Source organism: Somniosus microcephalus, chromosome 3 (genome assembly GCF_052327205.1).
Source record: "Somniosus microcephalus isolate GS21.2 chromosome 3, FLI_Smic_1.0, whole genome shotgun sequence".
NCBI lineage: Eukaryota > Metazoa > Chordata > Chondrichthyes > Squaliformes > Somniosidae > Somniosus > Somniosus microcephalus.
Genome location: NC_140989.1, coordinates 125,198,633 through 125,222,330, shown reverse-complemented (window position 1 = coordinate 125,222,330; position 23,698 = coordinate 125,198,633). Strand labels below are relative to the sequence as shown.

Here is a 23,698-nt window from a genome sequence, read left to right as displayed (position 1 = left end):
TGAGATTCAGTAACCATGTTGGTAGGCAGTCATACAAAGGGTAAGCCAGGGGTAGGGGTTGATGTGTAAGAAGGGGGCAAGACACAAACTTCAACATGCAGGTTATCATTACTACATACTTTAAACATAAGCATCCAAAATAGTTTTAGGATTAATAAGCCAATAGCTAAATAAGTTAACAAGTCAAGCAGCTTTACAATCAATATTATTTACAATACACGGGTAATACAGCGCACTTAATTTTGTTGTTAAAAAGAATGAAGGAATGCCCTTTCTCCAATGATATAGTTGACACAAAGAATTTTCATTTTAAAAAGGAAAATTATTTTCTACTTTATACTTAGCGAGGTTGACAAACAAGTTACAAACACAAAGAATCAATTGTAAAATGAAGCAGGAAGATTTGACTGGAGCAGTTAATGGACACCAAAACAATAGAGAGGCTCATCCAGGCTTCCCTTCTATGTTAGGCAAGGCATTTGTGGGACCGGGCTTTGATCTGACGCACATGATTAACCCTTGGAGTACTGCAGGAAGACTAATAAAATAATTCTCATTAACTTAACTGCGGGAATATGCTAATTTAAGATGCCACAGATCTATATGTTCAGCTACACAATACTTAGAAACTTATAAAATGCCAGTTGTCATATAGTTGGCAGTAGACAACCTATGAAATTCAGTATTCAAAGGGTTAAAAGCCTATGCATGGTGTAGTATTGCCAATTTCATATGAACTTCATATTTAAAGTCAAGCTGATTGTTAGCATGCTTTTTTATATTAAATTTATAATAAATACAATACACACAAAGCTCATGTTAGTTTAAGTGTGCTAGATACTATAACTGATGTTGAGTATCATGCAACATTCAAAAGCAATCAACATGTTTAGCAAATTGGTTAGTAGTCTTATTCCATTCGTTACAGTAAATTTAATAATAAACCGTTGCTTGGGCAGCTGTGCAATTAAAAAATGTAGATCATAATAGGAGTGTGTATCCCAGGGACACTAGACCAATTCGGACATGTTAATTTCAAAGATTTGATAACTTAATACTGCACTTTCTGCAGTTAGAATAAATTAAATATATTATAAATTGTAATTTAGCACAATGATAGATATGTATCAATGTACTTGCCTTTGCTCAGTTAAGTAATTGAGCTTTTCTACACATCTGAAAAATGTACTGCCTTTGGCGTAGGCAAATTTTTTAAAAAATTGAACAAATATTGCAGCTTCCCACATTAAAATTGCAAATATTTTAAATGAGGCTGTTAACAGGAAATAACACTTCAAAACTTGAGAATACTCTGATCGTTAATGCAATTACAAAATCAGATATTTTAGGTAATACAATTTAGCACATCAATATTACGTAGTTTTGTACAGTTATTATAATAGAGGGAAAAAGTTAATAAATTGTGAAAGCCAGCCAGTAGACTTAGGGGTGCACTATTAGCCTTCTAATGCTCACCTATCATCATTTATATTTGTGTAGATGTGCTTATGTAATTAAGACTAGCACAGGTCAGCAAAGCAAGGCTAAAAGAAAGCCTGGATTTCCACCGTGAGAAAGAAATGGAAAGAAAAAATAATCAGCAGAGGGAAGTCTGTCTGAACTTGGTAGGTTTCTTAACTCTAGCTCTGGTGCTAGAGGCTCTACGCAGGGACGTACCATCAAGAGGATTAGTAAGGCCACTGCTACTCCAGTCAAACTGGACAGGCGGGACGTGCTCCTAGGGAGAAAAGAAAACATTACATTACACTGGAACTCTGAAGTGTAAACACTGTGTGCTAATAGGAGAAAAATGTCATCGGCTGCAAAATGAATATCAAAGCAAAGAGTTTTGTTGAGTATTTCTCAATTCTACTGCAAATATCCATCATGTTTGACTCTCAAAGAAGTTTACATCATGTTAATCTAAGATACTGCTCTCTGAAGCAGTGATGAAGGAGACATCTAAGTAAACACCTCCAGGTGAAATCACTGTCCCTGAGCTGTACAAACCAAAAAAAGGTGCCAGGTTCCACTCCTGGTTTGTAGTGAGTTAACTGATTTCAATCAGGGCACAGCACCTCTGTGCTAAGGGGAAAAAAATCATCTAGATTCCCGTTCCTCATCATTATACAGTAACCTGTGCCGGAAGAGTGTGTATATAGGTTCAGTTGCGATGCCCTTTACAGTTGAATCGTTGGCAGTGTCAAGACTAATACATGAATAATGGTCATTTGGCTGAGGTGTAAAAACTGTGCTTCAGCAAGGGAGTCAACAGAGGACAGAAGCAAAGAAAAGGGAGATTAAGAAAACTGATGGAAAAAGTTCTTCACAACCCCTTCTCAAAATACCTGGGAGCATACTAAACATCATTCTGGAATAGGAATGTGTCACAACAGAAAATCCCTTTGTGAACCCTTTCTGCAACTCTTAACTCCTGACTTCTAAAATAAAAACATAAAATGCTAGAAACACACAAACAGACAATTCAACCTTTCAGATGCAGATCCTTCTTCAAAACTGAAAAATAAGAACTGGATAGAGGTTTTTTTTATTCATTCATGGGATGTGGGCGTCGCCAATTGCCCTCGAGAAGGTGGTCGTGAGCCGCTTTCTTGAACCACCGAAGTCCGCGTGGTATTACAATTGTTTTGGATGCAGACCCTTTGCAGACGGATCCACACCCAAAACATTGAATTGTCTGTTCGCTCCGCAGATGCTGACTGGCCGGCTGTGTGTTTCCAACATTTTAAGTTTTTGTATCAGGTTTCCAGCATTTGAAGAATTTTTTTAACTCCTGACTTCTCCCAGCTATATCTACAATACATGTTACATCACTACTGCTTTCCATTGTTCACACTTACCAGCAGCTGAAATTATTACTCTCATCAGTGACTGAAAGCTAGAGAAATTTCTAAAGAATGTTGTGGACGACGCAGCTGTCAAAATTCATCTCCTTCAATCACTCAGAAGCAGTGAAGCAAACGGAGATCATAAAACATCAGTAATGAAAATTAATCAAGGTATTATCTCCTGGTCTTACAACATCCTCGGAGAAGAACATTAGCATCTAAATGAAAAAACTTCTTGCCTGTGGTTGGTGTGATTACTGCAATATGGTGAAGTAGCTAGAAAAACAGATGGTGAGGTGGCTCAGAAGGTGCACTGATCAATGTGCTGGTAGAATGGTACGCAACTCTAATTCCCCCACAAAAATGAAGAGTGGGGAGAAGGGAAAGCAAATCAATTTGGGATTTCTCATGCACCTATCAGCTAGTTGCAGAAGTGTGGATGCAGGCTGTCTCCTTGTATAGGTTGGGTATAGACAGATTAGTTACATTGGTATTATCTTTTTTATTCTTAGAATGCAAGCATTCTTGACACTCCACAAGAATTCTATTGGTCCTGGAGTCACATATTAGACAAACCTCTGTTATGACACCTGATGGCCGTTCCTGCCCTCTATAAAAGGCAATGAGATGGGAACAATAGAGCATGCATTCAACCATCCATTTAACTAAACTTTAGTTGCTCAAAGTCTTACCAAGTATCTTTGTTCCATTGTAAATGAATAACCGGCTGGATTTATGGTTGTATTCGGTGTGCTCGACAAAGCTTTTAAGCTCTGCGAGCATCTAGGCAGTCCGATAATCCAATGGCTAAAAATGATGGGAGTAATGATCTTGTCCTAAGAACTACACATTATGGAGTTGGTCTCTAATGAAGACACACAATTCACCTGCATGCTGATGCTACTAAGAATAGTCTTAAGGAATTTTAAATCATATGAACTTATTGGCTCAAACAGATGGTTCAATAATTTTGGTAAATCTAGATTACAGTCCTAATTTGGGATTAACAGAGGTCCAGCTGGGTAAATTTCCATAAAATAGGAAGCCAATGGGAATCCCCCAAATAAGCCTGTGAATAAAGGTTTGTAGAAGGCTAAGATGGTTGCAACATACACTCCAAAAGAACTGGGGTTTAGCCCAATTTCAAACAAATGTTGTAACAAACTGAAGTTATCGCACAAAATAGGATAAAAGATTTAAGTCTTTTTGGTACTATAACCTTTGATAGTCAATGTCTTTTGAGAACTCAGTACAGTATTACTACTGAGAGGGATAGGTTCTTCGCATTCATCGTCATTTCTCAATAACCAAGCATAGAGTCGAACATTCCTGGATTTGGGTAAAAGACCCTAGCTGAAACATCAGATCCTCTGTCGGAGAGTGGGAGATTTTTCAGGGCAAGAGCTAGAATGACTGAAAATCATGTCTATCATGGCCTACATGGGGTATTCATAATCACGATTTCTGAATCAACGTGGGAGCAGGGAAAAACAAGAGAAAACTATCAAGCAACCTCATTATGCATGAAATTGAATGACCATCCAACTTCTAAGTTCGCTTTGTTTTTATTTTGGAACAAATGTGTGGAAGCTGATTATTGCCCAGAGGTAAATATGGCCATGTCCAAGTATCCCTAAATCTCAAATATTTACTGAATGCTCTCCAGATGAATTTGCCACTTGCGAAGGTGCATGTTGAAAATTGTGTCAAATATTGGGCAGAAAGTGCTATCTTCTGGTTGAGACACCAAAAGCCAAGTGAACTGCACCAAGGCAGGGCCAAAAGCAAGTATATCTCTGCTTATTCAAATAGAGAACTACAGCAGTATTGTCTATCCAGACACGCACTGACCTTTCCCAACCTTTTCCAAGTCATACACCATCCTGACTTGGAAATATGTTCCTTCATCGTCGCTGGGTCAAAATCCTGGAACTCCCTCCCCAACAGCACTGTGGAAGTACCTTCACCACAAGGACTGCTGCGGTTCAAGGCGGCGGCTCATCACCACCTTCGCAAGGGCAATTATGGATGGGCAATAAATGCTGGCCTTGCCAGCGACGCCCACATCCCAGGAACCAATAGAAAAAAAAGCTAAAATCTGGAAATGAGTCACAGTCAAATCTACAAACCTCAGTTCAAGGGAGTGGATATGCCATCTGGACTGCCATCTTGACACTCTGCCTTGAACCAGGTTTCCTGGCAGTGGACACCCCAACCCACTCGGGAAGCATTTAAAATAGAGAGCTAAGGAAAGAGACATCATCCTCTAGGATGCTATTTTCTTGCTTCCACCAGAAGTGATTAAAAACCAATGCTGCAATGGTCCTCACTTGAAAGGACTGGGGGATGCTGCAATTTAACTGAAGCGCTCTTATACAACAAGGAATTTCCTATGTTCCTAATTTGGAACTACAAAATTAACTGTTTCCGCCTTCAACCCAACTATACATAAATAAAAGGAAGGCTGAATGACTGGTTCCTTTGGGGATATATCAAAATCGCGAGCATTTTGATGCATAAAGTGCCCCTAAAATACCTAATTCTGAGAGACAACTAACTGGAATTTTTCAGTGTTAACCAGTCAACCACAGCATCCTCCTCCAAACCCTCTCTTCTGTAATCCAGCTCAGTGGACTGCCCTCGCTTGGTTCAAGTCTTACATATCCAATTGTAACTGCAGCATCTCCATCTTCCCGGCCTTCACCTCTGGAGCTGCCAAAGGATCAATCCTTGGCCGCCTCCTCTTCATCTACATGCTGCGTCTTGGCAACATGTGCAGACCTGGTGTTGGACGACCACATATATGTTGACGACACCCAACTTTACATCTCCACTACCGCATTTCAACCCCTCCACTGCCAGTAGTGTTGTTAGATTCTTGTTTGACATCCAGTTTTGGATAAGCCACAATTTCCTCCAGATAAACATTGGTAAGATCAAAGTTATTGTCTTTGACATCTGCCACAAATTGTTAGCTTTAAACTCCACTATTCCAATGTTCTCCTGGTCAGCCTGCCAACATCCGTAAACTTCAGATCATCCAAAATTCTGCTACGCACCAAGTCACACTCACCCATTACACCGCCCTCATTGATCCAGATTGGCTCACAGGCAACCATGCTACAAATTTAAAATTCTCATCCCAATGTTTAAATTCCTTCACGGCCTCTTGCCTCCCCATCACTAACTCCCTCCGGCCCTACAAACCTCCTTCCACCCCAAACTCTCCATCCTCGACTTTACCCTCTTGTGCTTGCCCCCTCCCTTTGGCCATACTGTCAGCTGTAGAATTCTTGGCACTAAACACTTAATTGCTTTGTGGAGTGGCAAAAAGTGCAACTGGAATTTTGAATGTCACAAGTTGTATCCATAATTCTCCTCATGTTCAGTTTTCCAACCTCTGCCTCATTACTGTGGACAGTTTGCAAATGAGCAAGGCATTTCCCCACAAGAGGACAGAGTGTTAGATGATCAGTTACCCAAATCGTTCTAGCAGTCAGCTACAAAAACCACTGTTACAGGCCTGTTACGGGTCTCCAATCCACCTCCTTGCCAGGGGAAGTTTGTGATGCAAAGAAACTTCAGAAAAATGGTGGGATGGAAAGAACAGGAAGAGAAAGTTATATATATTTTTTTTTTAAGTTCAGCAACAGACATGCTGTAGAGCAACATTATCCTCGTCACTCCTCCTCCCTCCCCTTCAACTTACTAACTGGTAAATATTGTTATTTACAAGCAAGAGGCCATATAAATAGATATATATCATTTAATAGAGGAAACAGAATGGTGGTTTATCATTACCTGTGTTTGATCAGATGTAGAAGTACTCATCTCTGAGGGCGTAACACTTGCGGTTGGTGTCTGACCTATTGAAGCTATCTTCTCTGCAGCTGATACTGGTTTTACTGGTTCTTTGGTGGGTTCCAACATGCCCTGAAACAAACACAAAATTAAGGTACATAAACAAAGTATACTCTAAATGGCAAATACTGTGATAATACGCTCCTGGCATGGAGCCTCACCTAGTGGAAACGCATAATTGGGAAATTGTGCGCGCACAGCCCATGAATTTCTGTCCAGCAGCATAGATACAAAGTAGCTGTGCACACAATTTCCCAATTACGTGCTCCCAGCATGTGAGAATCCTTGTTAGCAGTGTGAAGTTGCAAAATTTACCTTTTAATTTCTCACCAAATGAATAATAAAAATCATTAGTAACAAATAAAAGATAGACTGGGTTATCTGAAACACCTAGGTAAATAATTTTCGATTTCTCCCAACTACTGATTAAGGTTTCCAGAAAACCCACCGAACACTGCACTCTTTTGATTGCAACACATTATCTATAAAAAGCAGTAACAGACTTAAAAATATTTTAGCAGGCATCAAGTAGACCCATTTGTTGCTGGTTAACCATGGTGATGGAGAGTGGTCCAAGGAGTGGAGCACCATCACTGCAGACTGCAATACTGCCTATATCAGCGTGGATCTTGATCTTCCTTGCTGCAATGCTCCATCTGACACTCAGTAAGCTCCCCGCTGGAGTGGAGCTAATCTACAGAACAAACGGGAAACCGTTCAACCTCCATCGCCTCCAGTCCAGATCCAAGGTCGTCCCATCCTCTGTCGTCGAATTACAGTATGCAGACGACGCTTGTGCCTGCGCACACTCGGAGGTCGAACTCCAAGCCATCGTCAACACCTTCACCGAAGCGTACGAGCGCATGGGCCTTGCACTAAACATCCGTAAGACAAAGGTCCTCTACCAACCTGACCCGCCACACAGTACTGCTCCCCGATTATCAAAATCCATGATGAGGTCTTGGACAATGTGGACCACTTTCCATACCTCAGGAGCCTACTGTCATCAAGGGGAGACGTCAATGATGAAGTCCAACACCGCCTTCAGTGTGCCAGTGCAGCCTTCGGTTGCCTAAGGAACAGAGTATTTGAAGACCAGGGCCTCAAACCCAGCACCAAACTCATGGTCTACAGAGCAGTAGTGATACCCGCCCTTCTGTATGCTTCAGAGACATGGACCATGTACAGCAGGCACCTCAAAGCCTGGAGAGGTACCACCAACGCTGCCTCCGCAAGATCCTGCAAATCCATTAGCAGGATAGGCGCACCAACGTCCATGTTCTCGCTCAGGCCAACATCCTCAGCATCAAAGCTTTGACAACGCTCGATCAGCTTCAATGGACAGGCCATATCGTCTGCATACCCAATACGAGACTCCCAAAGCAAGCGCTCTACTCAGAGCTCTGACACAGCAAGAGAGCACCAGGTGGGCAGAGGAAACGCTTCAAGGACACCCTCAAAGCCGCCTTGAAAAAGTGCAACATCCCCACCGATACCTGGGAATCCTTGGCCCAAGACCCCACAAAGTAGAGGAGAAGCATCCGGGAAGACGCCGAACACAGAGTCTCTTCGCTAGGAGCAAGCGGAAGCCAAGCGCAAACAGCGGAAGGAGCGCACGTCAACCCAACACCCCACCCACCCGCCCCTTCAACCACCGTCTACCCCACCTGTGACAGAGACTGTAGGTCCCGCATTGGACTCAGTCACCTGAAAACTCATTTTTCGTGTGGAAGCAAGTCATCCTCGGTTCCAAGGGACTGCCTAAGAGGAGAAAGATGATTGCTAAAAAGGTGGGCCAATTTTATTTTTACTTTGTGTCAATGAGCTGGATAAACATTTATGGAATGATGTGGGGCCTATTTTAATTTACTGATAAGAGCAGAGCAAATAACAATTTGGTCAAAATCTGTGAGCAATTAAGAATTGCAAACTGAATTTGAATACAGAATTCAAACAGCAAGCCCATTTCTTTTGTTGTTGCTTTTCAAATATTAAGAATTTGGGGATCAAGCAATTCCTGAGCAAGAACGACAATCAATTTCCACCCATGCTTTTCTGTGTGTATAGCTAAGTAAACTACAGAATCGGTTATCAATTACCATGAATATTCTGGAAATCAACTCGCGTTAAATTGAAATCCACCGTAAAGAATGGATAGCTTTACATAAACACAATACGCAAATCGACTTTACACAAAGAAGCAATTTATACATGGTATAATAGGTAGATATTGCCACTTACTGTAGTTTGATGGTCTTTTTCTTTGTTGACAACAAATCTACCTTAATGTTAAATTGTTAAGAGGGTTGCTGCATTTGGTTTATTTTAACATTTGAAACACCAATCAGATGAAATTTGCTGCGCCTGCTAGAATATATTTGGCAACATTTTGTATTGTATTAATGCTCAGGAAATCAAAATCATAGAATCGTAGGACTACACAGCACAGAAGGAGGTTATTCAGTCCATCGTGCCTCCATCTATACAAGCTGAAATAAAGATGACTAAAATGACGTAGTAAAGCAATTGTACAAATTAAAGTTGGACTTACCAGACCAGATGCATATGCAGGAACTATGACAGGCTGCTTCCTCTGCCCTGTAAACAACTTTTGAAACAGGAACAATTACAATCACATTTGTCACTTTATTATAGTATGAAGAGAAAATATCAAAATGTAAACATTTAGATGATGAAATATACTGAATCTCATCAAGCTGATGCATAAACAACTTTCCAATTCTATTGATGACCAGCTATGTGAAAGTTGCACAGATTTTTTTTTTTTTTTTTTTTTTTTTAAGTAGAAACTGGTTTGTTAACTTGCGTTAGTTCTGTATCAGCTTGGCTCAGTTGATGAGTTTTTCCACTCGATTGTGGGTTTGAACTCCATGCCGAGTTTGAGGTCATAATCTAAGCTGAAACTTCAGTGCATTACTGATGAACTATTGCACTGTCAAAATTGTCAAACTCCAGAAGAGACGTTAAACCTGCATCATAACTGCATGTTCTTCTGGTTAATGGCAGTTTTCAAAGACAAGGGAGCTCTCCTCTCCCAACATACACCACCAAAAAGAATTAACCGATTATTCTTCTCATTGGTGTTTGTGGGACATTGTTGCTGCAGAATGACTCATTTGCCCATAACAACAGTCAGGACACTTCAGAAAGGAATAAATCATGTGAAAAACAGTCATTTTAACACGAAAAGGAGCTGCATAAACACAAACCTCATTTTTCTTCATGGTTATGCATGCTCATTTTACAGCTGTTTACCTCAAAAGGAAACAATAGGTTCCAAGCAGGCCATAAATCACATGTCACGCTGTGGTTTACTGCACAATAAACAATTAAATGAAATACAATTCCCCTTTTCCCCCAAACCCCATAACTTACTATGTTTCTGGTATCAATTCCCAAGGAAATCAGAAGCTTTTTGTTGCTGTGGGAACCACCCCACTGGTACCTCAGACCATAAGCATCTTCCACATCTTGCAGCTCAGTCCACACAGCCAACAACTCCCTGCACAACCCACAAGAAATCACAAGGCTATTCAGCACAACACAATACATGACTCAGCAGATTAACCATTGCTTCTCTTAAGTATTGCATTTACAGTAGATCTCCAACATACTTCGGTTACAGATTTTATTTTATATTCATTTTAGCATCTATACTATTGGATTATTCAAAGCAGAGTAGTTTTTGCTACAGTACACAAAGAACATTTTGGTTGTCAGATACAATTATATGAAATTTATCAGCTCAATTTATAGAGCCTTTATTAGTAACAAGATTAAATCACCTTCAATGCATTTAGTTAAGTTTGTCCTAATTTATTTGAACTGAATCCTCTGCCTCATGCATGTGTACTGTCAGCAGCCTTACCCATTGTTTGCCTTGACCTGCTCTCCCTTCCCAAATCCAGACTGCAGCAGCTGTCTCAGGGAGGAGATTTCTTCTTCGGTTACCTTGAGCACAGGCACTGGAGGAAAACATGTTTGGAAAACTCGCTCCAGACGGTTTAGCAGAGACACCTAACATTAAACAGGCAACAACTGGCATTAGTTTTAATTTTCCCTTTTTCAGTTTTAACAAGTACAACAAAACACATCTAAATCCAATGAGAAGGCTGGCTATTAGCCATAGGCTACCTGTAGGTGGTCCAAAACTATACATCTGTGTGACCAAGACAGTATGATGGGTCACCATCAGTGCATCCCTGGGCTACAATCAGTTCATATTGGCCCAGAACTTGGTGTCGGGGGCTTGCCGCGCGTGCAAGCCCCCGATGTGCACTTACCCGGCGCACCGACATCTGAAACCTGGCCCGCAGTGGATTCCCTGTCAGTGGCCCGGTTCTGATGTCGGCGCGCTGTGCTAACCTGACCCAGCGGTGTAGTTAGTGCGATGTGCCGGCTGGGATCAGGTGAGCACTGTTCAGCCAATCAGGGGAGGGGAAACTTCATTCATAAGTTTGAGTGTAAGAACTGTCAAACTCATGAAAAGTACTGCACCCCAAAACATTACTTAAACTTTAAATAAAATTTTTTAAAACATCCCAATCATTAAATTAAGTATAAATAAGTTTAAAAAAATAATTTAAAAATTTAAAAAAAAAAAAAAAAAAAAATTTTTAATAAAAAGGGTCTAAAACTAAACTTACCTTATTGTAGATTCTTTAAAATAATAAACCTGTGGAAAAAAAAATTCTAAATTGCACTAAAACACCACTTACCTGTAAAAATAAATACGTGCGCTTTTTACAAGCGTAAAGACCGGAGGCCTTTACACATGCGCAAATCCCCCAAAACAGAGGAAATCCAAGACGCACGCGCTAGCCTCTTCACCTCTTGGGTTAGAGGAGAGGAAATGCCGGTTTTCAGCGCATGCGCTGTGCATGCTGAAAACCGGCATTTCCTCTGGCCAGACGCGCGAGTACCCCTTCCGTACTCATGCGTTTGGGGAGGAATTACTGCCCCAATAAAGAAGGACAAAAAATGATCAGCCACAATTCATGTTCTTTATTGCAGTGCAAATTACATTTTCTGGAGGAAGGGTGCGCCACAAGTGAGTGACAGAGTCTTTCAATCTCTCCAGGCTCACACGTGAAGAATGGTTACTCGAGCAAGGTCCTAAAGGGACCAAAGGACTGCGGCCATCTGTAGCACTTAACCCAGGTTGCAACACCAGCTCCAGGGTGGGTCTGGAACCGTACTCCAGTATATATGTGTCTCCAGGGTGTGGCTGGAACTATACCCCAGTATGTGTGTCTCCAGGGTGGGTCTGGAACTATACCCCAGTATATGTCTGTCTCCAGGGTGTGGCTGGAACTATACCCCAGTATATGTCTGTCTCCAGGGTGGGGCTGGGAAGGGGGAAAGTTGTGGAGTTTAACCAGCACAGCAAGACTCCACAATTCTTGTGAAACACTAGTTTCCTTTCTTCTCGCTACATCCAGAGCAAACATCATGATTACTTAAAAAAAGAGGGGGCAGACTTGAGACAGCTATGATGAGGGTGTAATCTTCTGTTAGGCAGTCCCTCGGAACACTAAAAATGAGTTCTCAGGTGACTGATGAGTCCAATGCGGGACCGACAGTCTCTGTCACAGGTGGGGTGCTTAGGTTGACGTGCGCTTCTTCTGCTGCTTGCGCTTGCTCCCGGCAAAGAGACTCGAGGTGTTCGGCACCTTCCCGGATGCTTCTCCTCCACTTTGTGCAGTCTTGGGCCAGGGATTCCCAGGTGTCGGTGGGTATGTTGCACTTTTTCAAGGAGGCTTGGAGGGTGTCCTTGAATCACAGAATCACAGAAACCCCACAGTGCAGATAGAGGCCATTTCGGCCCATCGAGCCTGCACCGACACATATCCCACCCGATCCCCATAACCCCAACATCAACACATATCCCACACTATCCCCGTAACCCCACGTATTTAATCCCCCTAACACTAAGGGTCAATTTATCATAGCCAATCAACCTAACCCGCACATCTTTGGACTGTGGGAGGAAACCGGAGCACCCGGAGGAAACCCACGCAAACACGGGGAGAATGTGCAAACTCCACACAGTCACCCGAGGCCGGATTCGAACCCGGGTCCCTGGCGCTGTGAGGCAACAGTGCTAACCACGATGCCACCGTGCTGCACCAAGCGTTTCCTCTGCCCATCTGGGGCTCTCCTGCCGTGTCGCAGCTCCGAGTAGAGCGCTTGTTTTGAGAGTCTCGTATCGGGCATGCGGACGATGTGGCCTGTCCATCGGAGCTGATCGAGCGTAGTCAAAGCTTTGATGCTGGGGATGTTGGCCTGAACAGGAACACTGACATTGGTGCGCCTATCCTGTCAATGGATTTGCAGGATCTTGCGGAGGCAGCATTGGTGGTACCTCTCCAGGCTTTGGGGTGCCTGCTGTACATGGTCCATGTCTCTGAAGCATACAGGAGGGCGGGCATCACTACTGCTCTGTAGACCATGAGCTTGGTGCTGTGTTTGAGGTCCTGGTCTTCAAACACTCTCTTCCTCAGGCGACCGAAGGCTGCACTGGCACACTGAAGGCGGTGTTGGACTTGGTCATCGACATCTGCCCTTGTTGACAGTAGGCTCCCGAGGTATGGAAAGTGGTCCACCTTGTCCAAGGCCTCATCATGGATTTTGATAATTGGGGAGCAGTACTGTGTGGCGGGGGCAGGTTGGTAGAGGGGTGGTAGCTGGTGTGCAACGGCCACCCCATGTTAAAAGAATTCACGCACAGGCATCTTCCACCTTGAGGGTGTAATGGCATTCAGAAGAGCAACACCTAGCAGTAAACACTGAGTGAACACAAACCACACATCATGAAGTGAGCAAATAACCCATAGGCATATACCACAGTGAGTCAACATCTTCTATACACTATCTACATTTTTTACAATGATCTGCTGTACTTCAAATTGTACAAAAAGCATTGTGTTACCGCAATACAAATACTTTGAAAGCAACAATCTGGCAGAACTACAGAAGCATTACTGATAACAGGTGTCAATTCACCCATCGATATGACAAACCACACCGCGCCCCCCCCCATCCGATTCTTTTTAATTGTATTCACACAAGTTAATTATCGTTGTGAAACATGATCTGCCCATCTTAATTCATCCATCCAGAAGCACGGTGCAATCCCCCCACACCACCAACTGCAGCATGTTTCTTCAATGATTCCAGGGTTTTCGGCTCCAATACTCTAGCATGGTGCCTGTTCCACTTGCTGATCACTCTCGGGTTTTTTTTTAGGCAAGGGTATTAAGGGTTACGGAACCAAGGCGGGTAGATGGAGTTAAGATACAGATCAGCCATGATCTCATTGAATGGTGGAACAGACTTGAAGGGCTGGATGGCCTACTCCTGTTCATGAGAAGAAATTTCTCCTAAATTTTTACTAGTTTCAACTATGTGAATATAACATAAAAAATAGGAGCAGGAGTAGGCCATACGGCCCGCCGAACCTGCTCCGCCATTCAATATCATGGTTGATCTTTGACCTCAACTCCACTGTACCGCCCGATTCCCATATCCCTTAAAGTCCAAAAATCGATCGATCTCAGCCTTGAATACACTCAACAACTGAGCATTCACAGCCCTCTGGGGTAGAGAATTCCAAAGATTCACCACCCTCCGAGTGAAGAAATTTCTCCTCATCTCAGTCCTAAATGGCCGACCCCTTATCCTGAGACTATGACCCTTAGTTCTAGATTCTCCCCATGTCATACTCTCAATTCAAATATGTTTAAACTTGAATTGTAATGAAAACAAATCTCTCTCTCTCTCTCTCTCTCTTCCCCCCCCGCCCGCTCTCTCTTCCCCCCCGCCCGCCCTCTCTTCCCCCCCGCCCGCTCTCTTCCCCCCCGCCCGCTCTCTTCCCCCCCGCCCGCTCTCTTCCCCCCCGCCCGCGCTCTCTCTCTCTCTCTCTTCCCCCCCGCCCGCTCTCTCTCTTCCCCCCCGCCCGCTCTCTCTCTTCCCCCCGCCCGCTCTCTCTCTTCCCCCCCGCCCGCTCTCTCTCTTCCCCCCCGCCCGCTCTCTCTCTTCCCCCCCGCCCGCTCTCTCTCTTCCCCCCCGCCCGCTCTCTCTCTTCCCCCCCGCCCGCTCTCTCTCTTCCCCCCCGCCCGCTCGCTCTCTTCCCCCCCGCCCGCTCGCTCTCTTCCCCCCCGCCCGCTCTCTCTTCCCCCCGCCCGCTCTCTCTCTTCCCCCCCGCCCGCTCTCTCTCTTCCCCCCCGCCCGCTCTCTCTTCCCCCCCGCCCGCTCTCTCTCTTCCCCCCCGCCCGCTCTCTCTCTTCCCCCCCGCCCGTTCTCTCTCTTCCCCCCCGCCCGCTCTCTCTTCCCCCCCGCCCGCTCTCTCTTCCCCCCCGCCCGCTCTCTCTCTTCCCCCCCGCCCGCTCGCTCTCTTCCCCCCCGCCCGCTCGCTCTCTTCCCCCCCGCCCGCTCGCTCTCTTCCCCCCCGCCCGCTCGCTCTCTTCCCCCCCGCCCGCTCTCTCTCTTCCACCCCGCCCGCTCTCTCTCTTCCACCCCGCCCGCTCTCTCTCTTCCCCCCCCCGCCCGCTCTCTTCCCCCCCGCCCGCTCTCTTCCCCCCCGCCCGCTCTCTTTCCCCCCCGCCCGCTCGCTCTCTTCCCCCCCGCCCGCTCGCTCTCTTCCCCCCCGCCCGCTCGCTCTCTTCCCCCCCGCCCGCTCGCTCTCTTCCCCCCCGCCCGCTCGCTCTCTTCCCCCCCGCCCGCTCGCTCTCTTCCCCCCCGCCCGCTCGCTCTCTTCCCCCCCGCCCGCTCGCTCTCTTCCCCCCCCGCCCGCTCGCTCTCTTCCCCCCCGCCCGCTCGCTCTCTTCCCCCCCGCCCGCTCGCTCTCTTCCCCCCCGCCCGCTCGCTCTCTTCCCCCCCGCCCGCTCGCTCTCTTCCCCCCCGCCCGCTCGCTCTCTTCCCCCCCGCCCGCTCGCTCTCTTCCCCCCCGCCCGCTCTCTTCCCCCCCCGCCCGCTCTCTCTCTTCCCCCCCGCCCGCTCTCTCTTCCCCCCCGCCCGCCCGCTCTCTTCCCCCCCGCCCGCCCGCTCTTCCCCCCCGCCCGCCCGCTCTCTTCCCCCCCGCCCGCCCGCTCTCTCTTCCCCCCCGCCCGCCCGCTCTCTCTTCCCCCCCGCCCGCTCGCTCTCTTCCCCCCCGCCCGCTCGCTCTCTTCCCCCCCGCCCGCTCTCTCTCTTCCCCCCCGCCCGCTCTCTCTCTTCCCCCCCGCCCGCTCTCTCTCTTCCCCCCCGCCCGCTCGCTCTCTTCCCCCCCGCCCGCTCGCTCTCTTCCCCCCCGCCCGCTCTCTTCCCCCCCGCCCGCTCTCTTCCCCCCCGCCCGCTCTCTCTCTTCCCCCCGGCCCGCTCTCTCTTCCCCCCGCCCGCTCGCTCTTCCCCCCCGCCCGCCCGCTCTCTCTTCCCCCCCGCCCGCTCGCTCTCTTCCCCCCCGCCCGCTCGCTCTCTTCCCCCCCGCCCGCTCGCTCTCTTCCCCCCCGCCCGCTCTCTCTCTTCCCCCCCGCCCGCTCTCTCTCTTCCCCCCCGCCCGCTCTCTCTCTTCCCCCCCGCCCGCTCGCTCTCTTCCCCCCCGCCCGCTCGCTCTCTTCCCCCCCGCCCGCTCTCTTCCCCCCCGCCCGCTCTCTCTCTTCCCCCCCGCCCGCTCTCTCTTCCCCCCCGCCCGCTCGCTCTCTCTTCCCCCCCGCCCGCTCGCTCTCTTCCCCCCCGCCCGCTCGCTCTCTTCCCCCCCCGCCCGCTCGCTCTCTTCCCCCCCGCCCGCTCGCTCTCTTCCCCCCCGCCCGCTCTCTTCCCCCCCGCCCGCTCTCTCTCTTCCCCCCCGCCCGCTCTCTCTTCCCCCCCGCCCGCCCGCTCTCTTCCCCCCCGCCCGCTCTCTCTTCCCCCCCGCCCGCCCGCTCTCTTCCCCCCCGCCCGCCCGCTCTCTCTTCCCCCCCGCCCGCCCGCTCTCTCTTCCCCCCCGCCCGCTCGCTCTCTCTTCCCCCCCGCCCGCTCGCTCTCTTCCCCCCCGCCCGCTCGCTCTCTTCCCCCCCGCCCGCTCGCTCTCTTCCCCCCCGCCAGCTCGCTCTCTTCCCCCCCGCCAGCTCGCTCTCTTCCCCCCCGCCCGCTCCCTCTTCCCCCCCGCCCGCTCTCTTCCCCCCCGCCCGCTCGCTCTCTTCCCCCCCGCCCGCTCTCTTCCCCCCCGCCCGCTCTCTTCCCCCCCGCCCGCTCGCTCTCTTCCCCCCCGCCCGCTCGCTCTCTTCCCCCCCGCCCGCTCTCTCTTCCCCCCCGCCCGCTCTCTCTCTTCCCCCCCGCCCGCTCTCTCTCTTCCCCCCCGCCCGCTCTCTCTCTTCCCCCCCGCCCGCTCTCTCTCTTCCCCCCCGCCCGCTCTCTCTCTTCCCCCCCGCCCGCTCTCTCTCTTCCCCCCCGCCCGCTCTCTCTTCCCCCCCGCCCGCTCTCTCTTCCCCCCCGCCCGCTCTCTCTCTTCCCCCCCGCCCGCTCGCTCTCTCTTCCCCCCCGCCCGCTCTCTCTCTTCCCCCCGCCCGCTCTCTCTTCCCCCCCCGCCCGCTCTCTCTTGCCCCCCGCCCGCTCTCTCTCTTCCCCCCCCGCCCGCTCTCTCTTTTTTTCCCCCCCCGCCCGCTCTCTCTCTTCCCCCCCAGTCGCGCTCTCTCTCTTTCCCCCCCCCCCCAGCCCAGTCGCGCTCTCTCTCTCTCTCTCTGCCACCCCCCACCCCCCCAGTCGCTCTCTCTCTCTCTTCCAACAACATGCCCTCGAAAAAGCCTCGGCACCGCCGGGCACTCCAGCTAGTTATATATATATATATATATATTGTAAACTGTAACCAAGAGTAATACATCAACAAAAAGTGCAAACTATCCACCTCACATGTTTACCAAAGGTTACATCAAATTTATAGTACAGAAACAGGCCATTTGGGCCAACTGGTCTATGCTGATGTTTATGCTCCACACGAGCCTCCTCCCACCCCTCTTCATCTAACTATCAGCATATCCTTCTATTCCTTTCTCCCTCGTGCTTATCTAGCTTTCCCTTAAATGCATCTACGCTATTCGCCCCAACTACTGTGTGGTAGCGAGTTCCACATTCGAACCACTCTGGGTAAAGAAGTTTGTCCTGAATTCCCTATTGGATTTATTAGTGACTATCTTATATTTATGACCTCCAGGTTTGGACTCCCCACAAGTGGAAACATTTTCTCTACGTCTACCCTATCAAACCCTTTCATTATCTTAAAGGTCACTCCTCAGCCTTCTCTTTTCTAGAGAAAAAAAGAGACCCAGCCTGTTTATCCTTTCCTGATAATTATATCATCTCAATTTTGGTACCATCCTCGTGATTCTTTTTTGCACCTTCTCCAGTGCCTCTATATCCTTTTGGTAATATGTAGACTAGAACTGTGCACAGCACTCCAAGTGTGGTCTAACCAAGGTTCGATACAAATTTAACACAACTTCTCTGCTTTTCAAGTCTGTTCCTCTAGAAATGAACCCCAGTGCTTGGTTTGCTTTTTTAATGGCCTTATTTACCTGCGTCGCTACTTTTAGTGATTTGTGAATGTTTAGTCCCAGATCCCTTTGCTCTCTACCAAATTTAGACACATTATCCAAGCAGTATGTGGCCTCTCTATTCTTCCTACCAAAATGCACCACCTCACATTTATCTATATTGAGAAGTGAGCAACTTTACCCACTGATATTTGGATGTCCTTAGCTTGACATGAACTAGGAGCACCCTCTTAGAAAAATGCCTGGGTAGAATCTAGAAACTGCTTTCCTTTAAACTTTCCATTAATTCTAATGGAAGTTGGAAGATATGCTGTTTTATGCCGACTAAAGTGTTACGCCATGCAACACAGACGGAGCAGTCGGCTGCAACCTAGGCCCTGAATGAGGATATGACAGAGGCACACCCGGCCCAATCGACCCTGCAAAGTTGAGAGGTTCGGTTCACTGAAGAATTCACCTTTGCACTCAGGTGACAGCTGACGATTAGTTGAAAGATGTGATGCAAATTGTCCATTTCATCCAATCCAATGCACCAAATCATCAGCAGTTTGTCGAGCTACTGAAAGAGACTGATGCCCCTAATTCAGAAATCGTGTACTTTGCAAATGTGCGCTGCATGAGTCAAGGCAAAAAGTGTTAGAAAAGTTTGTTTAACTACTGCAACCAGAGACTTTTTGACGAGAAAGCAAACTGGACAATTTCCTACAAATTGTAAATGAAGCTTGGAAGTGTGATTTGTTCTTTCTCACTGGCACCGACAGTCACCTGAATTAACTGAACATGTAAGTGCAGGGAAAACAGTTTGTGACCTTGTGTGCTATATGACGGAATTTCAGACAAAGGTAGAACTGTTCATTTGGCAAATACAACAGGAGGACTTTACTCACTTCCCAAATTTGCAGTAATATGCAGCTGACCATGATTTTGAGAGAGATCACTATGCTGCTTGGCTTCAAAATTTGCAAGGGGGAAATACTGAAGTGATTTGCTAATTTCCACAGTTTTAGTCTGGCCTTTCAGTTCAGGAAAGATCCATTCCACTTTGGCATTGGGGAAATTGCAGAGACTAGTGGATCCGCTGATGCGGCAAAGTGACTACATGACCAAGACCCCGTCTACACTGAAAATGTGAATAACTATCCAGTTGGAGAATTCCCACCACCAGGCTGTGTTCAGCTTGGCTGAGAATGTTGATTCGCACAGCCGTCACTCTGATGAAGCCAGCTCACAATTGCTGGATATAAACCTAGAAGCTGCACTAGGATGTGCTGTGTCTGATAAATTCATGCCAGAATTCCAAACTTTGGAGAAAAAAAAGATGCAAAATGTCATCACAGCATGGTAAGAGAGGTTGGTTAAGTAAATAAATATGTGAAGTGCATTTATCTGTATTGTGAGTGCATGCAAGGCGTTTTCTACTAAGATTAGTGCATGTGGCTAAAACTGTGTTGCCAAAGTCACACCTGTGGCTAATCAGTGATTTCTATTTGGCAACACTGCTCTAAGTGGTATCACAAGCTTCTAGAATCTGTGCAATTAAGGCTGAAGTAAGGCATAAGGTATGATGATGGTATGCCTAGGCCCACATGACATGTAGAGAAGTAGAAACAAGCTGCAAGGCATTACTGACTTTGTGCAATTTAGCTTTTAACATTAGTATTTAGTTGCATCAGTGGCATGGTTTAAATTTTTGTAAAGCCAAAATTATGTAACACGTGGGTCTGATGTCTGTTAATAATTCACTAGTAATGGAAAACTGCACTGTACAATAAGTGAACATGCAGGTCAACTAAAGGGCAAGGCTGTGCAATATATTACATCAGCAACAATGGCCCAGAATTTGCAGTGGGTAATGATGGCGAGCTGTCAGCGTTCGCCATCATTACCCTTCTGAAACTGACCGCAACTTCAGGATGCAGCACATCGAAATGCAGAAATCCTGAAGTTGCAGTCAGTCATTCACTGCTCCGACACTACCTGCGCTGTGGATCGTCCCCATAGCCGGTAATCAGGGAAATGAGTAAAACTGACAAACTTGGGTTTTTCCACGCCAATATCTGTTAAATACCCCATTAAATGTTAAGCCTTGTTGGAATAGGTGTAACTTGGGTTTTAACAGCGTATTGACTGCTAAACAAACATTCTGGTCCTGAAAAAATAAATTTTTATATTTAGGGATTGTCAAATTTCTACATTGATAAAAATTATAAATTTTTTAAACTTTAAATTTTTTTATATAAAAGGTTTGTTCATATTTCAGCTTCTGCCTTATCCCCATGTGAAAGTTCCAATCTTTATTTTACTCTTAATATTTTTTAAAAGCCCAGATAAAAGCAGCTTTTCATTTCCTGGTTTGCTATCAGAGATCTTCAATGTGATTGACTGCTTAGACATTTTGTAAACATCACAGCAGCTCTTTGCTGCGAATCCCCATGACAGCGCACTGCCTGCAATCAATTGAATGTCGAAAAAGGCAAACTTCTCGCCACAGAGATTGCGAGATCTCTGTGGGCAGCTTTCTTCGGGGCCAGTGGCAAGCACATTTGCTTCGCTGCTGACTGCAAATTACGGGCCATATAGCATCCTCGATTCCCAGATATAGCCCAGTCTTCATTACCAATCAATCACAGTTTCAACCAATGAGACAAACAATAGTCTACTATTGTATGCAGGTATATATATTTTTTTAATTAACCATCATAGATTATAAATTCTGGATCACCACTACAAGCTAATAAGTAGCTTCTCCCATGGTTGACATCTTCTGAACATATCAACAGGGCTTCTGACTTGTACTACACTGACATAACACAAGTCTCAGTTTGTTTGTTTAAAAGGACCTTATTCATTTGGTCAGGTGTTCTTTTACCACTTAAATTATCAAAAGGGCACTGCTCGAATTAGGAATAATAACATAACATAAGAAATAGGAGCAGGAGTAGGCCAATCGGCCCCTCGAGCCTGCTCCGCCATTCAATAAGATCATGGCTGATCTGATCCTAACCGCCAATCTACTATCACAGAACCATCTCCTGAATCTAACAGAATTAGACACACGAAATAGGAGCAGGATCAGGCTACACGGCCCCTGGGCCCGCTCCTCTACCCACAGGGCCATGTCCGATCCGAACCGAGACTCTTGTCCAAATTCCTGCCCGCTCCCCGTAACCCTTAATTCCCTTTACTTCTAGGAAACTGTCTATTTCTGTTTTAAATTTATGTAATGATGTAGCTTCTACAGCTTTTTGGGGCAGCATATTCCATGGACCTACCACCCTCTGAGTGAAGTAGTTCCTCCTCATCTCAGTTTTGAAAGAGCAGCCCCTTATTCTAAGACTATGCCCCCTAGTTCTAGTTTCACCCATCATCGGGAACATCGTCCCCGCATCCACCCGATCCAACCCCTTCACAATCTTATATGTTTCAATAAGATCGCCTCTCATTCTTCTGAACGCCAATCAGTAGCGTCCCAATCTACTCAACCTCTCCTCATATGTCCATCCCCTCATCCCCGGGATTAACCGAGTGAACCTTCTTTGTACTGACTCGAGAGCAATGTCTTTTCTTAAGTATGGACACCAAAACTGTATGCAGTATTCCAGGTGTGGTCTCACCAATACCTTGTACAACTGAAGCAATACCTCCCTATTTTTATATTCTATCCCCCTAGCAATGAAAGCCAACATTCCATTGGCCTTAATCACTTGCTGCACCTGCATACTAACCTTTTGAGTTTCGTGCACCAGGACCCCCAGATCCCTTTGTACTTCAGTACTTTCCAGTTTCTTGCCATTAAGATAATAACTTGCTCTACGGTTTTTCCTGCCAAAGTGCATAACCTCACACTTTCCAGTATTGTATTCCATCTGCCAAATCTCTGCCCACTTACTTAGCCTGTCTATGTCCCCTTGCAGGTTTTTTATGTCCTCCTCACTCACTACTTTCCCTCCCATCTTAGTATCATCTGCAAACTTTGATATGTTACACTCGGTCCCCTCCTCCAAATAGTTAATATAGATTGTAAAGAGTTGGGGACCCAGCACTGACTCCTGCGGAACACCACTAGTTACTGATTGCCAATCTGAGAATGAACCATTTATCCCAACTCTCTGCCTTCTGTTAGATAGCCAAACCTCTATCCATGCCAGAATATTACCCCCAATCCCGTGATTTTTTATCTTAAGCAATAATCTTTTGTGTGGCACCTTGTCAAATGCCTTTTGGAAGTCTAAATACACTACGTCCACTGGTTCCCCTTTATCCACCCTATATGTTACTTCCTCAAAGAGCTCCAGCAAATTTGTCAAACATGACTTCCCCTTCATAAAACCATGCTGACTTTGTCCTATTAAATTATGATTATCCAAATGTCCTGTTACTGTCTCCTTAATAATGGACTCCAAAATTTTACCTACCACAGATGTTAGGCTAACTGGTCTATAGTTTCCAGCTTTCTGTCTACTGCCCTTTTTCAATAAGGGTGTTGCATTAGCAGTTTTCCAGTCTGCCAGGACCTTTGCTGAGTCCAGGGAGTTTTGGAAAATTATTACCAATGCATCCACAATCCCTACCGCCACTTCCCTCAAGACCCTAGGATGTAAGCCATCAGGTCCAGGTGATTTATCCGCCTTGAGTCCCATTATTTTACCGAGTACCACTTCCTTAGTGATTTTGATCGTGTTTAGCTCCTCCCCCCTTTAGCCCCCTGTTTGTCCAGTGTTGGGATATTCTTAGTGTCTTCTACTGTAAAGACTGATGTAAAATATTCATTCAGTGTTTTTGCCATCTCCATATTTCCCACCATTAATTTCCCGGTCTCATCCTCTAAGGGACCAACATTTACTTTAGCCACCCTTTTTTTTTTTATATAACTATAAAAACTCTTACTATCTGTTTTCATATTTTTTGCTAATTTACATTCATAATCTATCTTCCCTTTCTTAATCAATCTTTTTGTTATTTTTTGCTGTCTTTTAAAGTTTTCCCAATCCTCTATCCTCCCGTTAGATTTGGCTACCTTATATGCCCTTGTTTTTAGTCGAATACTATCCTTAATTTCTTTACTTAGCCACGGATGGCTGTCTTTTCTTTTACACCCTTCTCTTCTCAGTGGAATATATATTTTTTGGAAGTTGTAAAATAACTCCTTAAATGTACACCACTGATCATGTATCGTCTTACCCTTTAATCTATTTTCCCAATCCACTCTACTCAATTCCGCTCTCCTACCTTCATAGTCTCCTTTATTCAAGCTTAGCACGCTTGTTTGAGATCCAACCTCCTCACCCTCTAATTGAATATGGAATTCAACCATGTTATGGTCACTCATTCCAAGGGGATCCTTTACTAGGACATTTTTAATTAATCCTGTCTCGTTACACAGGACCAGATCTAAGGTTGCTTGCACCCTGGTCGGTTCAGTTACATACTGCTCAAGAAACCCATCCCTAATACACTCAA

At 46.3% G+C, this 23,698-nt stretch overlaps 1 protein-coding gene across 6 annotated transcripts in view; it reads right to left on the bottom strand.

Moving 5' to 3' along the window:
• Positions 1-23,698, bottom strand: part of LOC147121385 (aftiphilin-like) — a 77,244-nt gene that overhangs the window by 20,987 nt on the left and 32,559 nt on the right. For 4 of the 6 annotated variants that reach the window (XM_085981598.1, XM_085981597.1, XM_085981596.1 and 1 more), the window contains 5 exons: positions 10,600-10,748; positions 10,107-10,233; positions 9,262-9,318; positions 6,651-6,782; positions 1,678-1,738 (listed from right to left, as the gene is read on the bottom strand). In XM_085981598.1, coding sequence (XP_085837724.1) covers positions 1,678-1,738; positions 6,651-6,782; positions 9,262-9,318; positions 10,107-10,233; positions 10,600-10,748 — 526 coding nt within the window. Of the gene's footprint in view, positions 1-4; positions 1,557-1,677; positions 1,739-6,650; positions 6,783-9,261; positions 9,319-10,106; positions 10,234-10,599; positions 10,749-23,698 lie in introns of those variants that run through there. The other 2 variants (XM_085981600.1, XM_085981601.1) reach the window with 2 other exon arrangements.